Raw genomic sequence first — 18,298 nt, forward strand, 5'->3', positions numbered from 1 at the left:
ACATTTTGATTGACAGCTGTCACAACCTACGAGTGACCGTGTTTACTCCTTTCTTTTTAACCATTGGGTACAGCTGTTGTATTTGTACTTATGACGAAGCGCAGCAAAAGTAAAATGCTGTTTTAAAAAGGCAAAAAAACACATGTGCGTTGTTAGGGGTTAACAGTCAAAAGACCCAGAACCAGATTTGAAGAATGAAGACCCAGAGTCAGAATTATAAAAAATTAAAGAAAGTTTTACTGAACATAGTTTGCCATTTCATCAGCAGAAGTCAGCTTCAAGACTCACTCAGGAGTTCGTAGGCCGCCCCCTTACAGTTACAAAGATCACAGCAGTCACGTTGAATGATTCTCATTGGCTAAGAAATAGATAAACACAGTCATTTTCCACACATATACAGATAGACGGAGCATATCTCCATCGATTATGTATCTGACATTCAGAGGCACGTCATGCCCTTCCAGGTCACAGATTTGGGTTGCTGGCGCTAATATGTCCAGAACAACAACTCATTCAACCTCCAATAATGGCAGTGGTTCCTTAACCTGCAACTGGAGTAATGGTGCCTTAAACTATTGGCTTCAATGACCCCTTTATGTTTTAACACTCAAACACAAACCAAATCCTTATTTTCCTATTATTTTCACTGTTAACGCATTCACATAGGACACTAGCAAATAAGAGCTCCCATCAAGGCTGAAGAGAGTCTAAGCGGCTTATTATCAGTTAAGTGTACCAAAACATAATGGTAAAACATTCACTCGTTTGGGAGAAAAACAGATAACATTTGCTCCTCAGGAAGCAAATATAATAGAAAGAATACATTTTAATATAACAATTAAAGTTCAATAAAGCAATGCTCAATAGAGCTTGACCATCGGTACAGAGAAGTATCATATGTGTTGGACATATGTGTTCACGACACCTTTATGATTCATAAACCTTTCTCCTGAGACCAGAGAAAGAGACAAATGGCCTTGTGCACCAAATAGAACCTGGTGACTTACATCAGTATGCATTTAAGAATATTATTTCACAAGCAAAAGCACAAAGAAAATAAATTTATATGTGGATAAATGATTAAGTAACAATGAATATACTTAATTATTGATTTTATAAAAGAAATACATAAGCATTCAACAGGATATATGATATATATATATATATATATATATGCTGAAGAGGCCAGGGATTTTGACCACCCCTTCAACGTTTTCTTAATATTTTTTAAAATATATTATTAAAAATTATATTATCATATTATATAATTAATAATATGACATTTAAAAACCAATAGACTGATGAGCAACCATAGCAACCAATAACGTTTCCCCAGGAACGATAGCAACCAATAACGTTCCCCCAGCAACCATAGCGACCAATAACGTTTACCCAGGAACGATAGCAACCAATAACGTTCCCCCAGCAACCATAGCGACCAATAACGTTTCCCCAGGAACGATAGCAACCAATAACGTTCCCCCAGCAACCATAGCGACCAATAACGTTTCCCCAGGAACGATAGCAACCAATAACGTTCCCCCAGCAACCATAGCAACCAATAACGTTTCCCCAGGAACGATAGCAACCAATAACGTTCCCCCAGCAACCATAGCGACCAATAACGTTTACCCAGGAACGATAGCAACCAATAACGTTCCCCCAGCAACCAATAACGTTCCCCCAGCAACCATAGCGACCAATAACGTTTCCCCAGGAACGATAGCGACCAATAACGTTCCCCCAGCAACCATAGCGACCAATAACGTTTACCCAGGAACGATAGCAACCAATAACGTTCCCCCAGCAACCATAGCGACCAATAACGTTTCCCCAGGAACGATAGCGACCAATAACGTTCCCCCAGCAACCATAGCAACCAATAACTTTCCCCCAGCAACCATAGCGACCAATAACGTTTCCCCAGCAACCAATAACCTTCCGGAGGGAGGCTTTCTACATCTTGCTTCAACAGTTCCCTTTTATTAGGGAAACGAATTAAACGCACATAGCAGTCAACAATATATCAAGTATATATCAATACATTTTCTTAAATACATTTGAATAATAAAAATAAACTAATTTTTATTTATTTTTTTATCAAACTTGCCTGGGCGGGCCAGTAAGTAATGTGGCCTGGTCCAGCCTCAGATAACTTGTCATTTATTTACAACATTATCAACCTTATTTCTTCTTATTCTTTTGATGCATGTTGCTATTTTTTGGGGGGATATTTTAACCTCAATTCTTACACATGGCACCTTTAATAAAAAAAGTTTTTTTTTTATAAAAGTATTCAGTATAAATGGGATTTAGATAAGATTAATCTGTCAGACACTACTGCTGCTGTTCACTGGAAGCAAGGGTATTCCCTCTGAGTTCTCTATCTGAAGGGATCTCTCAGGATCTTCTCTGATCTCTCTCCCACTGTTCCCTGTAAGAAAACAGAAAGAATCACAGATGGTGAAAAGACAGTAATGACTGTTGATAGTGTGTTAGTGTTTATGTACAATACACTGCCATACAGAGTGTAAATGTCATCAAACGATATATATTTTAGCCAAATATAAGTCTTTTTAATAAATGGTGTTTATAAATGTTGGCTTTTTAATACTGGGGCATGGATGTAGGACTTCTAACTTTAAACTTAACATTTGAACTTAGATCTCTGTGCAGATGTCTTTTATAGCATCTGCACAAGAGAGCTGATCTAAATAAGATCATTATAATAATCAATAACTTGTGCTAGTACTCACCCCAAATAGTAACTTTGAATCGCTTGTATTTGGTCTCGCTGCTGCTAATGATCTTGAGTTTATAAAGTCCACAGTCAGTGTTTGTGATGTTTGTGATGGTGAGAGATCCAGTCTGACGGTCCAGCTCCAGTCTGTCCCTGAATCTGCCATTAACACCATCATATGTTGACATTTTATTGTTCTCCATATCAGCTTTAGCTATAAGATTGTCTTCGGGGCCAAACATCCAGAGTATCAGAGCATCTCTCTGTAGTTCACTAACATCAGTGTTTAGATTGGCAGGATCTCCCTCCATCACTCGCACTTTGATTTCTTCATGTCACAGAACCACATAGAAGAGAAATGTGCTCATAAGATCAAGTTAAACACATTTAGATAACCCTTTGAGGATTAGTTAATTATATAAATTGTAGTTTTGTAGATATAAACAAATATTATTATGTTAAAAGTCATGAGATACTCACCATCTGCAATAATCACAAATCTCTTGCATTTGTTCCCTGTGCAGCTGCTGATCTGGAGTTTATAAACATCCGAATGTGCGATGCTGATGTTCCAGATGGTCAGAGATCCGGTCTGATGATCCAGCTGAAGTCTGTCTTTGAATCTCACATCGTTACCACGATAAACTGAGGTCTTACCGGTGGCTCTGTTGATTTCAGCAATGCAGGTGTCATTATCTCCATGTGTCCACAGGATCGTACTGTCTTCCTCTAGTTCACGGATATCAGTGCTTAGAGTGACAGATTCTCCCGCCATCACTTTTAGTGTATCCACTTCATGTCACGTCAAAACATGCAACAGAAAAATATGGAAAAATATGATCATAATAGCATGCAGGTTCAATACTGAGTATAAGGGGTATTAACATCATCATTTCATTAAAACTCAAGCTACTTACACCATACTGTAACTCTAAACTTCTTATACCAGACATTATTTCTGCTGCTGATTTGTAGGTGGTAAACTCCAGAGTCTGTGCTTTTGGTGTTTTGGATACTGAGAGATCCAGTCCCATCATCCATCTCCAGTCTGTCTCCGAATCTCCCGTCATCACCATCATTATATGAATGGTGATTGGTGCCTCCATCTCTTTTAGCTACAATGGTGTCTTCAGATCCAAACCTCCAGAGCACCTGATCATCCCTCTGTAGTTCACTAACACCGGTGTTTAGAGTGACGTTTTCTCCCTCTGAGAATCGTAGTGAGTCCACTGCATGAGCACCCAAAAACATGAAGAAAATAGAACATGAGAACAAACGACCTGACACCTGTGAAGAGATGACACAACGCCTGTGAAGAGACGACTCGACACCTGTGAAGAGACGACTCGACACCTGTGAGGAGACGACTCGACACCTGTGAGGAGACGACTCGACACCTGTGAAGAGACGACTCGACACCTGTGAAGAGACGACTCGACACCTGTGAAGAGACGACTCGACACCTGTGAAGAGACGACTCGACACCTGTGAAGAGACGACTCGACACCTGTGAAGAGACGACTCGACACCTGTGAAGAGACGACTCAACACCTGTGAAGAGACGACTCAACACCTGTGAAGAGACGACCCGACACCTGTGAAGAGACGACTCAACACCTGTGAAGAGACGACTCGACACATGTGAAGATACGACTCGACACCTGTGAAGAGACGACTCAACACCTGTGAAGAAACGACTCAACACCTGTGAAGAGACGACTCAACACCTGTGAAGAGACGACCCAACACCTGTGAAGAGACGACTCAACACCTGTGAAGATACGACCCAACACCTGTGAAGAGACGACTCAACACCTGTGAAGAGACGACACAACACCCGTGAAGGGACGACCCAACACCTGTGAAGAGACGACCCTGTGAAGAGACAACTCGACACCTGTGAAGAGACGACTCAACACCTGTGAAGAGACGACCCAACACCTGTGAAGAGACGACCCAACACCTGTGAAGAGACGACCCAACACCTGTGAAGAGACGACCCAACACCTGTGAAGAGACGACTCAACACCTGTGAAGAGACGACTCGACACCTGTGAAGAGACGACTCAACACCTGTGAAGAGACGACTCAACACCTGTGAAGAGACGACTCAACACCTGTGAAGAGACGACTCAACACCTGTGAAGAGACGACTCAACACCTGTGAAGAGACGACTCAACACCTGTGAAGAGACGACTCAACACCTGTGGAGTCGTCTCTTCACGACTCGACACCTGTGAAGAGACGACCCAACACCTGTGAAGAGACGACTCGACACCTGTGAAGAGACGACTCGACACCTGTGAAGAGACGACCCGACACCTGTGAAGAGACGACTCGACACCTGTGAAGAGACGACTCGACACCTGTGAAGGGACGACTCGCTACCTGTGAAGAGACGACCCGACACCTGTGAAGAGACGACTCGACACCTGTGAAGAGACGACTGAACACCTGTGAAGAGACGACTCAACACCTGTGAAGAGACGACTCAACACCTGTGAAGAGACGACCCAACACCTGTGAAGAGACGACTCGACACCTGTGAAGAGACGACTCAACACCTGTGAAGAGACGACTTAACACCTGTGAAGGGACGACTCAACACCTGTGAAGGGACGACTCAACACCTGTGAAGAGACGACTCGACACCTGTGAAGGGACGACTCGACACCTGTGAAGAGACGACTCGACACCTGTGAAGAGACGACCCTACACCTGTGAAGAGACGACTCAACACCTGTGAAGAGACGACTCAACACCTGTGAAGAGACGACCCTACACCTGTGAAGAGACGACCCGACACCTGTGAAGGGACGACCCAACACCTGTGAAGGGACGACCCAACACCTGTGAAGAGACGACCCAACACCTGTGAAGACACGACTCAACACCTGTGAAGAGACGACTCGACACCTGTGAAGGGACGACCCAACACCTGTGAAGACACGACTCAACACCTGTGAAGAGACGACTCGACACCTGTGAAGAGACGACCCAACACCTGTGAAGACACGACTCAACACCTGTGAAGAGACGACTCGACACCTGTGAAGGGACGACCCAACACCTGTGAAGAGACGACCCAACACCTGTGAAGAGACGACCCAACACCTGTGAAGACACGACTCAACACCTGTGAAGACACGACTCAACACCTGTGAAGAGACGACTCGACACCTGTGAAGAGACGACCCGACACCTGTGAAGGGACGACCCAACACCTGTGAAGGGACGACCCAACACCTGTGAAGAGACGACCCAACACCTGTGAAGACACGACTCAACACCTGTGAAGAGACGACTCGACACCTGTGAAGGGACGACCCAACACCTGTGAAGAGACGACTGAAGAGACGACCCAACACCTGTGAAGGGACGACCCAACACCTGTGAAGAGACGACCCAACACCTGTGAAGAGACGACTCAACACCTGTGAAGAGACGACTCGACACCTGTGAAGGGACGACCCAACACCTGTGAAGAGACGACCCAACACCTGTGAAGAGACGACTGAAGAGACGACCCAACATCTGTGAAGAGACGACTCAACACCTGTGAAGGGACGACTCGACACCTGTGAAGGGACGACTCAACACCTGTGAAGAGGACGACCCGACACCTGTGAAGGGACGACTCGACACCTGTGAAGGGACGACTCAACACCTGTGAAGAGACGACCCTACACCTGTGAAGAGACGACCCGACACCTGTGAAGGGACGACCCAACACCTGTGAAGGGACGACCCAACACCTGTGAAGAGACGACCCAACACCTGTGAAGAGACGACCCAACACCTGTGAAGAGACGACTCGACACCTGTGAAGGGACGACCCAACACCTGTGAAGAGACGACCCAACACCTGTGAAGAGACGACTGAAGAGACGACCCTCTTTTGAGCTATTGAGCTACTCACCATAGAGAATAACCCTGAATCTTTTGGATTTGGTCTCTCTGGTGCTGATGAGCTTCAGCTGATAATCTCCCGACTGTGTGATTTTGACGTCTCTGATGGTGAGATCTCCTGTCTCACTGTTCAGCAGCAGTCGGTCTCTGAATCTCTCGTCATCGCTAGGTAAAACCTCATTGGTCTTTAAAGAAATTTGAGCGATGATAGAGCCTTGAGGTCCAAACGTCCAGACTATTTTATCATATCTCTGTGGTTCGGTTATGCCAGTGTGTAGAGTGATAGAATCTCCCTCCGTCACTTCTTTTGTCTTCATTTCATCTGTTCATTGCACCCAGAGAATAAAAAGATTGTTTCTCGGAAATTAAACTGATATAACTGCCAGGAAAATCAGTAAATAGACACAAATTTAACTTTAATTGACTGATAAACCTCACTTGTCCTCAACCTGGTTTGTCGCTCCAAATTTCAGAACTTCAAGAAACTCCGGAAATGTGTAGTTTAATAGCACACAGTAACAGTTTCTCACTCTTATTGTGCTAAATGATCTCCTTGAAAAGTACTTAAGTAAGCAAACTTGACTCTGTAATACTTACGCTTTAGTCTCGAGTACTTGCGGCGATAGTAACACACACCAGCGGTTACAACTGCAGACCCAACTAGCAGCACACAGAGACAAATCAGTATGGCCAAAGCTACTGGAGACAGACCTGGCTCAGGAACCGCTAGAGAGAGACAGTTATTAGTGTAAATGTGTCCTGAAAGTCTGACCGCACATGAAAACTATGAATTAGATAAGTAGTGGTGCGTTCACACCGGACACGAATTGCACATCAGGCGCAAGTGATTTCAATGTTATGTCAATGCAAAGATGGGTTATGCACATATAATATTTCTGAAACTAAAATGACAGATTAGGTGGATGAGGGCGAGGGTGATCCTCGTTCCGATGCGGGACAACAGGTCAAATGGTGAAACTCGCCAAACAGTTCGCTTCCGAAGGGTCCGGTGGACACAAATACGGCGATGACGAACCCTACGCCGGTGTTCTGCTCTCCAGAGAAAATACAGAGCGGTAACTCTCTCAATGAATGCTTGAATAACATAAAAAAGATGGCCGCCAATGGGTTTCAAATCTGACGCGCGTGACGAACGTAAATTTCGCTTCAAACTTTTGTTTTTTCACGGGTCAATTTCGCTCTTGACGAGCCAATGGTTTCAAAGTGTTCAAGCGTATAACTAGACGCAGTAGGCACGAATTTGACACGCTATTTGCGTCTGGTGTGAACGCACAGTAAGGGATGATCCATGGCTAGCTTTGCATTCAATTGTTTACATGTAGGATGTGGAGTCAAAGAGCCACCCGAGCCGAAGCGGAGTGCCTTCAAATGGGTCATTCATTTTATTAATGATGTGAGATAGACTTGAGCTAGATCAGCAGGGTTTCATGACACTTCAAAGTTGATTTTTTTCTTTATAATGTATTAATCGTTAGCATGACTCTAATTCAAATAGGATTAGTTATAATTTTGGTGGCCGTCATTTAACCGTCAGGTGACCTATAGACCCGGTAGACCAATTAAACGGCTATTATACATCTTTTAAATAAAAAATAAATTGCAATGTAAGAAGGATCATTAAAGTGTGCTCTACTCACAGACAAACACGTTGAATCTCTTGTAGAAGGTCTCTTTAGTGTTGGTCATCTGTAGTTGATAAACTCCTGTATCTGTGGTTCTGGTGTTTGTAATGGTCAGAGATCCAGTGTGATCATCCAGTCTGAATCTCTCATTATCGCTGTACGAGATCTTATGGATCATAATGTCGATTTCAGCAACGAAAGAGTCTGGACTCAACGGTCCAAACGTCCACAGAATCACATCATATTTCAGTTTTTCATTGACACCAGTATGTAGAGTGATGGACTCTCCCTCTTTACTGTTTGTTATCCCAGCAAAAAACACATCTGGAGAACAAACAGGACTAGTTTTTCACAGCTTGATCGCTGTAATTGTTGTATAAATGCTCAGGCGTGCTGTACTCACCGTGGACGGTCACACCGAAGGTCTGGTATGAGGTCTCAGTGCTGATGATCTTCAGCTGATAATCTCCCGAGTGTTTGGTCCTGATGTCTCTGATGCTGAGAGATCCAGTCTGATTGTCCAGCTGAAGTCTTTCTTCAAATCTTCCATCGTCAACATCATAAAATGAAGACGTCTGGCTTTTTCCATCGAGTTTAGCGATGATAGCGCTTTGAGCTCCATACATCCACATCAACAGATCGACCTTGTGTATGTCAGAGAGGTTCGTGTTTAAGGTAAGAGAATCTCCCTCCAAGACGGACACTTTCTTCGCTTCACCTGCGAACAAGAGCAGTTCCTCAGAGATTCATCAGGAAGCAGATCCCACAGTTATATAAGTGCAAATTATAACAGGGCAAAAGTCACATTTCAAATATTGAAAATTATTTATTGGATGAAACGACAAGAAAAAGATCTCATAAGATCAGGTGAGTGTGCAGAAAAAAGAAAAAACTAATTCTTACTAGTGAGTTTTAAACAAGTCCCACTGAAGTACCTTGAAACGCGCAGCTGTGTTTGATGCGTTGACGTAATTTCCACGCGAATTCATTCATTCATGCTTAACTAATGCACAGATAATACTGAATTAATGTGTAACTAATGATTATCTAAGCTATCCATTAATGATTACCACATTAGGAACTAATTAAGAGTCTGTAAGGTTAATGTATTAGTTCATACATTAATTGTTATTAATTAAATATGTATTTGTGGATTAATTCCATAATAACTCTTCTTTTTTTTAGCTAATAGTGTTAATTAATATGTTAATTACCAGAATGAGCCAAAGCCTTGTATTTCAACTTTCAGATAATATGACAGGTACACTAATAAGCATTAATACTAGGGCTGCAACTAACGATTATTTTGATAATCGATTAATCGGACGATTATTTTTTCGATTAATCGATTAATCGGATAAAAAATTATATTTCATTTTTTGTTTATTATAACAAAATAAAACCCTAAAAACCACACTCTTTTGTGTGTTAAACAATCTACTTAATACAGATAACTTAATTATAAAGAAAAACAAGAAATAAAAAAAAATATATGACCATAACCTATGACAAAAATGCTATTGTAAACTAGATTAGTGGATAACTCAGCAAAACTTAGCCTAGAAATATCACAAGTGCACAATAATTTTATAAAATCTAAACATTTAGTGAAAAAAACATTCCTTAGTGGGGAACAAATAAGAGACAATAAGTGTAGCACTAACTCTGGTAAAACGTACACATTGCTCTTTGTATTGTTGTTATACATTCATGAAAAACATCGTAAAAATCAGATGCACAGCTGTTTTAAATGTAAAGCACAGCTGTTTAGTGAGGAAGCAAAATATAATAGATAGGACAGAACCAGAAAGGCTATTAATAAGCTTTCATTGCGCAAAAGTATTATGACATGATCATGAAAGAGCTGCACAGAGTGCAAATGCGCATCGCGAGCGCTGAATGATGCGCTTGAAGCAACACGGAGTCACAGGGCGGCGCGCAGCTCTTCAGTGTCCGCCGCATTAAAGTTAAAAGCACCAAGGAAAGAGAAAGACATATTGACGGTGTATTATACAGTATCTATGCAATAGTTTATTAAGCCTTTTCTTTTAACAGTTTTAAATTTCGGTTAGGCTACTGTGCACTTGAAGAACAATTATACTGCGCCGACTCTACTATAGTGTTGTGATCTAACAGACACTCAGTAGAAAGTGATTAAGTTACAGCAATAAAAGTCTAGCAAGATAGAAAAACCACCATAGACCTTTATCTACGGATCAATTATAATAATAACATTGAATCATCTTGGAAAGAGATCATCATGTTAACTGTTGTAACGCGACGCGCTGTTTGAACACCGAATAGAGAATGACTGACAGCCGCAGTGGAGGGAAAAGCTTAGGTTAACTTGAATTTAATGACTTAAATATACATTTCTATCTCACATTATACTATAGTATGGCTTCATAAAGTATACAGGTCACCTATTTTGGTTTCAAAACGGCGAATTTACCGAACGGTGAATGATTTTCGTGTGCTGCATATTGATAGCGGTTTCCTGATGACCGCAAATTAGTTCAAACTCACTGAATCAAGAGTGCGCATGCGAGACAGAAGATAATGTGCTCCAAACTGTCCGTGTTGCGCGCGCGAGACAGGGTAGAGCGGCGAGGGAGAGAGACTGCATGTGCGCCTCATGAAGCGCATATAAGAAGCGCATGTTCCATGTAAACAATCCCCGTGACGTAATCAGACCAACTAATCGATAATGACATTCGTTGACAACGATTTTCATAATCGATTATAATCGATTTTATCGATTAGTTGTTGCAGCCCTAATTAATACATGATTAATTACTTCATTGTTAGTGCAAATTCATGTGCAAATTACTACAATTACTAAATGACTAGTTAATAATGATGTGCCCCAACAAGTAAAGTCATAACATAATGATACCTTTGCAAATCATTAGCTAATGATTAATTAAAGCAGACAACTGGAGGTTGAAGTGCATAGCTTTGACTAATTGTGGTAATTAGCACATTAATTTACACTATTAGTTAATAAAATATGTTAATAAGGAATTAATACACAATGACACATTGAATTAATAGCAATTCATGTATTACTTAATCTATTAATCATATAGACTCTTTATTAGTTGCTGATGCAGTAATCATTAATTAATGGTTTAGTTCTTCATTAGTTATACATTAACTCATGATTATCTGTGCATTAGTTAAGCATGAATTAATGCATATTAGTGCACCCATATTGTAAAGTGTTACCCAGATTTGTTTACTTATTAAGATACAGTCTCGGAAAACAGATATGAAGATTTACATTTCAAAGATTTTAGATATTTTTACTGTAAAACAAGGCAAGCAAATTCTCATTTTGCACTGTTAGACTTATATAACCAGTCTGGGAATCCACTAGCACACACACTTTGTCTCTTTAACTCATTAATGGAGATTATATTTGCCATGTTTACGCGCGGTGTCTAGATGAGACAAAGGAAAGATTCATGTTCCAAAACGAGCATAGTTGATTTGATGTTCGCTATTGGCAAAATTAGGAAGCATCTATAAAGTTACACTTATGTTTCTAATGCTTCAATAGCATTTAAAGAAAATGACTTACAGCAATAAGTGTTCATGGTGTCAGGAATGATGCACATTTTTGATTTCTGATATTTAATAAAGTAAACAGTCAACATATGCAACAATTGCCATGTATTTCACTACAGTATGGGATCATACACAGAAAACACATTAATTTAAAGCTCAATGGCACATACGTGTGAAAATATAGTGGGAAATAATAAATACTCTGAACCCTAAGTGAATTTACACAAACTGAGAAATGCACATTTGATTTGACAGTTTACTTGAATGAATACCTACAATATAAAAGGTGTGCATCATAATAACTGACACCTAATAAACATTTTGAAGTTGGTTGTATGGCAGTAAGAAGAATTATTTCCTGAAGTCACGTGCCTATGTCAATATCGTAACTTTATAGACGCTCCCTAAATGTGCGAATACCAAAAGTCAAACGTAAAGCAAACTTTATGCCAGTTAATCTCTAAAAGCGATTCTGTGTTCATTAATGCGGTTTACATCTTCACAGAATACACATATCCCGAGAGTTCCCGTGGGACAATAAAGTGAAAGCATATTTGTTTTGCGTCACTCACCGTCCAGAAATACCAGGATCCCCGAGAGAAAAACGATGATCGTGATTCGGCTGAAGACTTCCATGATCCCGGCTTTAATAAACATGATCTTGCGCTGACATAAAACCGAACAACAGACCTTTACTAGTTTTAATGACGGATCTTCTTTTGTTCACACCCATCCATCACAGCAGTATTTTCCGCGTTTATACCGAAAAGCTTTAGATTTAACCCTTTCCTTTACTTTCCTCGTCGGTTCGTGCAGTGTAAGGGTTAGCTCTCCCTTAACGAGCCTCAGTTTCACATTAGGAATGCTAATGTGAAATGCTAAATGCTAATGCCCCTTTGCTCAGAAATGCTAATGCTCCGTTTCACATTAGAAGTACTTTCGGTTTGAGGAATTTCCACTCAAAAAGACTGGGACAGATCATTGCAAACCATAAAGTTGCACTGCCTATTCCTTATCATTAGTTTGACTAAACAAGCTTCCCTGTTCTATCGCAATACAATAGGCCTATTGGTATTTTAATGGTAGCTATAACAATGGAAGATGAATATCTTTACCTACCCTTACGAAAAATAAGTTTATTCAAGTGTGCTATTAGTATACTTGTTTTAAACTAAAAATAAGAGAGTATGCTTTCAGTCTACTTTCAATATACTTTTCAGATATATACTTAACAAAATTATACTTAAGTATACTTGGCTTATACTGACAAGTATACAGAAAAGTCTAAGTATACTTGTACTTAATCATTTGATCAAGATATACAAAAGAAAAGTATTCTTTCTGAATACTAAAAGTTTAAGTATACTTGGCTTGTACTTGTGTTTACTCTTTTAACCTTATTAAATAATTTTCACATGAAACCATGTTTTACACACCATCTTTTAAACTAACATGCTCAAGTTCATGGTAACAGGTAAGCTTTGGGGTGGAATTGCTTAGAGTAAGTGCTATAGTGCAGAGGTGGAACTGAACCTTATCTTTTTTTGTAGTGTTATTAACCCACACAGAAACAGATAAATGTTTAGCAGATTTTAATGACAATTTTTTTCATGGTGTGAAAGGAGCTATACAACATTACCAGTTCATTATATACTCACAGTACATATAGTCTTAAAGTTGGTTAAAGTAGTTTTGAAAATATCATCACAAAACATCATCTCACTATGTACAAGGCCCACAAAAATCATTGGCTACAACACTGAATATCCCTCATGACTCGTTTAGTCCCGTTCATATGGATTTGGCAAAGGTATAATGTACATTTTCTCAACTATTTCGACGACAATGCATTTCATTGTTATCATATCAGGCCAGATGGCACTGAAGTTTCCAGTCTTCTTTACCTCATGTATGAAAGTACTCTTCACATTTATTTGTGAATCTTTACATAAAGGTCTGCTGGATTGAGCAAGTACCTCAACTAAAACACAGCAATGTTTGGTACATGCACAAGATGCAGGGCTTTGATGTGTACACTTTTGTTTAAAAATGACTAAGTCATTAATTAAACACAATGTTCCATCATTCAAGCATGCAGCACTGTTGTATCTTTTCTTTAGTCTGTCATACTTATGACTGTGATACAGAACTCCATCAACCAAAAAACGGTTGTAGGACCAGAAGCAGTTACTTAGATTTCCACATAACTGAGTAATGGCAAGCCTATATGAAGCTGTGATATTTTCTTGCACAGGGGGATGCCCAAAACCTCTGACACTTTCATTTAGTACTTCACATTTTTCTGTTGTTCTCTTATTAAAATAAAGTTTTTCAACAAATGATTGAACCTTTGCGCTTTTGATAGTATGCTTTGCCTTTTCTGGTAATTCCCTCCACAACAGAAATTTTCTAGCTATTTGTGAAGGAACATACTGTGTTCCATTAAAATACTTCAATAGAATCCCCATATTGGATTCAAAAGCAAAGGTTGATGTTGCCCATAATGGACCCCAGTGTTTCACACTTTGTGTGATATGTGTAAGCAAGTGTATGTTGAAAGTCATGTGGTCTTTCCCGTATAGTCTTTGAAATTCAATGACAAATTTTTTAAGAGCCAGTTCTGACATCAGGATGCTGCTAGTCTTGATCTTATCCTGTAGTAATGTATATATGCCAAACACCAATAGGAACAAATGATTCCAAAATCTGCTAGGGAGTATGCCTTTCAGTACAGGCAGAGCATAAAAGAGTAGAAATGCTCGCCACTCGGACGCTTTCCAGAACTTCCTTTCACTTACTGACCTTGGTGTCCTAGTTATCTCAACAGGAGGTTTTATTTTTACAAGTCGCAAATCAACCTCTTCACTTTGTTTGCCAATGTACCAGGGGGTTTCACTGTTTGTTGTATCAAACCACAATGTGGTCAGTTGCCGAGTTACTCCAAGGCACACATTGTGTTGATATTCAGGAATGAAACCATTGATCATTTGGAAGTGACTGAGCTTCATTAAAGGAGATGGCCCTTTGACTCCAAACACTGGCTCACTCACTGTAGCCGACATTGCATGACTGAAATGATCTCTCTCATTTCGAAGTGGGGGTTCAGGTCGATCATACGGATAGGATTTACCACCTTTGTGATAGCAAAAGTCACAGCCGTAAAAGCCATTAAACTGCTTTGTGTTTCGAAGCAATGGACGAGCCATCGAATCAGAGCTACAAAGCAGCACAAACACTTTGGATACATGCTTGTTTCCCTCTACGTCTTGCCATTCAATCCCTTCAGTCTCTAATAATGAGGCCTCTTTAACAAATGGTGTTAGTAATGTTAACATGGATGGTTTACTTGGGCCAAACCATAATGCTGACATCAGAATATGCTTTTTCCTCACTTCTGGTTCCAGTTCAATTACCTGACACTGAATTGGCCAAATGCTGCATTTAGAACTTTTAAACACTGGTGCGCCATCACAATTCCAAATAAGCGTCAAGTCATCTTTTCCAAGAATGCCACTGTCACATAAATTTTGATACTCTTCACCAGACTGTATGTCAGAGAGGACTCCAGAGGTTCTAGTTTTTTCATTAAGACTGACACCATGCTCTTGCAGAAGTTGCTTAATCTGTGCATACAGGGGCAACACAAGAAAATAAAAGCCATTCTTTAGGTTTGCATTGGCATCAAATACTGTGTTGCAAGCGTCACATTGGGAGGGACAGTCTGCGCTAATGCCAAAGTATTTAAAACAGCTTTCACAATAAAAGTGAACTTCAAATTTAGATGAACTTCCAAATTCTTTGTGGAAAATGTAATGTGAAGATGGGATCAGACCTGGAAACATTAGGTTAAACATTTCCAGTAAGTGAGTAAGTGCCTCGCCGGTTAAATTGTGCCGTAACAGATAGGACATCAGCATCAATACACTTTCTCCTTTTGAAAGAGGTGCACCAGGATACAAGGGCTTGTCACCAGTATCTGCTGTGTCTTCACTGACCTAGAGAGAGAGAGAGAGAGAGAGAATGAATCAGGACTATCAGTCTAGCACACTGTGTTTAATTTTAGCAAATGTAATTTTCTTGAAATGCATGCCATGGATTATAACAAAACTGATAATAGTTTCAACATATCCTATCAAGCTGCAATCCCAAAAGAAAGAGTAGCTACTAGGGCTGAACGATATGGACAAAAATGTTACATATAAAAAGTTGCATATCTTTCAATATCGTTAATTATCACGGTAAGTATCAAATCGTTGTTTCTTTTGATTTGTGCTCCTGAGTGTACAGGGTCACGGGGGGAAGCCAATCCCCGCTGACATTGGTCGAAAGGCGGGGTACACCCTGGACAGGTCGCCAGTCCATCGCAGGGCCACACATAGACAAACAGCCAAAGCTCAAATCTCAGTCCTTTTTCTTTAACAAAATATACATCTTGATAAAAAAAAGAAGTCCTAATTAGTTTATGATTTAAGTAAACAAAATGAATATTTGTTGTACTGTTATTGAAAAAAGTACATTGCGATAACTATAGTTTTATTGACCAGCCCTCAATGCTATCTGTGTGTGTACCTATACATTAAACTTTTGAGCCTAATTACCCATACATGATGTCAAATCAGTCCTAATGGTGTCGAAATATCCTTACTAGTTCTCTTCCAAACAACTGCTGTCATCAATAAGTTTAAAGTGCTCCCACAAAGCTAAGGGCTTCATTGTTTTCCCTTTAATGTGAACTGGAGTGTTACGTTCACTGCTGTCAGTGGAGATCAGGCACGTGGAAAAAAACTCAATCAAATCTCAAAATTGAAAATCGAATGTCGAACGGTCGAGTGTTTGGAACCAGCTCTAATGAATTCCACATTTACACACAGTGTTATATTTAAAATAGAATAGAGAGCCTTGCACTACTTCCTGGTTCCTCAACTCTACCTCAACACAACTATAAAAGAAGGTGTCATATAATGTAACAAAATCCTAAAACATGATTTCTAGGCAACGCACTGTGATTTCCCCAGGTTATTTAGACACAGCAAATAGCTTTCTATCTATCCATGGGAAATAGCTAGCCCATAGCTATTTTATATTGACTATTAATGCACTCATTTCATGAACCGGACTTTTTTACATAAGCTATTACACTAACTACTAACACCATGTCATTGAACCACTTACTACATACCTCCGAAAATTCAGATGTGTTTTCTCCACCAGTGTTGCCCTCAATCAAATCTTCACTGTCCACATCGTTCCCATCTTCACTCCTTGCAGCATCAAGCATGTTTGCTTTGGAATCTGATAGGTCATGCTCGTTCTGCAGGTTAACAACGTAAAAATATGACTTCAAAAACTTAATTTAAAGGGTGTGCATTTATTTAGTAAAGATAAAAACTGTGCAATGCACATTTGTGTATTTACCTCTTCAATGTCAGTATCCAACATGCTACTTGTGGAGGAGTTTTCATTGTCCACTTCATCATCTTTGTTTTCACTGTTGGAAGCAAAATTCAAGTCATCCTCTGTGTTTATTTGGTCATCCTCACTGTCGTTCTGAAAGTTAACGAGAAAAAAAATAATTTGATGAATAAAATAATCCCATTGAATGTGTTCAAGTCCTCTGCTGCCACTGGCTTGGGGCATATTAGGAGAATGCCAGGAGTGGGAGAGTGGTGTTAGGGTGGAACTGGACAAAAAGTAATAATGTTAACATCAATCAATCAATCAATATTTATTTATACAGCCCTTTACATCCCTTTTTCAAGGTGAACCAAAGTGCTTTCCAAAATAACAATAAAAAACAACAACAACAATGCAAAATGACACAGAATGAGTCAACAAAGTTACGATATAAAAGCCAATCTAAATAAATAAGTCTTGAGCTTGGCTTTAAAAGGGCCTAATTCCTTGATAGTTCGTAAATTGGCAGGTAGCTTGTTCCAAAGTCTACAGAAAAGCTACAGCTACAGAAAATCCCGGTCACCCCATAGTCTGTACCTTGTCCTTGGGACAACCAACAAAAGTTGATTTGTTGACCTGAGAGTCCTGTTTAATTCTCGTCCTGTTTGATTCTTGTAAGTCACGTACGGTGGACCAAGCCCATTGAGAGCTTTAAAAACAAACAATAAAATCTTAAAATCAACTCTAAAAGAAACCGGAAGCCAGTGAAGCGAAGAAAGAATCGGGGTTATATGCTCACGCTTGCGTGTATTAGTTAAAAGACGAGCTGCTGCGTTCTGTACCAGCTGAAGGCGCCTGAGTGATGACTGAGATGCTCCCATGTAAAGTGCATTACAGTAATCTAATCTAAAAGAGCTAATATAAAAGCATGAATAGCTTTCTCAAGATCCGAACGATTTAAAAAAGGTTTGACCTTTGCCAATAGACGTAGCTGAAAAAAAAACTTGCTTTTACCACACTGTCAATTTGTTTGTCAAATTT

General features: G+C 40.0%; 2 protein-coding genes across 2 annotated transcripts; both read right to left on the minus strand.

The window, feature by feature from the left end:
• Window positions 1–214: 214 nt before the first annotated feature.
• On the minus strand, window positions 215–12,790 carry LOC120467614 (uncharacterized). The gene is made up of 9 exons (XM_089129035.1): window positions 12,436–12,790; window positions 8,697–9,011; window positions 8,309–8,617; window positions 7,248–7,376; window positions 6,661–6,972; window positions 3,658–3,969; window positions 3,221–3,532; window positions 2,757–3,068; window positions 215–2,434 (listed from the first exon to the last, which is right to left on the minus strand). The coding sequence occupies exons 1-9, from the start codon at window positions 12,518–12,520 to the stop codon at window positions 2,331–2,333; spliced, it is 2,190 nt and encodes a 729-aa protein (XP_088985161.1). The 5' UTR covers window positions 12,521–12,790; the 3' UTR covers window positions 215–2,330.
• A 253-nt stretch (window positions 12,791–13,043) lies between these two features.
• On the minus strand, window positions 13,044–18,292 carry LOC148981834 (uncharacterized). The gene is made up of 2 exons (XM_089129023.1): window positions 17,043–18,292; window positions 13,044–15,858 (listed from the first exon to the last, which is right to left on the minus strand). Exons 1-2 carry the CDS (start codon window positions 17,139–17,141, stop codon window positions 13,645–13,647), a joined length of 2,313 nt encoding a protein of 770 aa, XP_088985149.1. The 5' UTR covers window positions 17,142–18,292; the 3' UTR covers window positions 13,044–13,644.
• Between the last annotated feature and the right edge of the window lie 6 nt (window positions 18,293–18,298).

The sequence above is a fragment of the Pimephales promelas genome, chromosome 3, assembly GCF_988280905.1.
Source record: "Pimephales promelas chromosome 3, fPimPro1.hap1.1, whole genome shotgun sequence".
Taxonomy (NCBI): domain Eukaryota; kingdom Metazoa; phylum Chordata; class Actinopteri; order Cypriniformes; family Leuciscidae; genus Pimephales; species Pimephales promelas.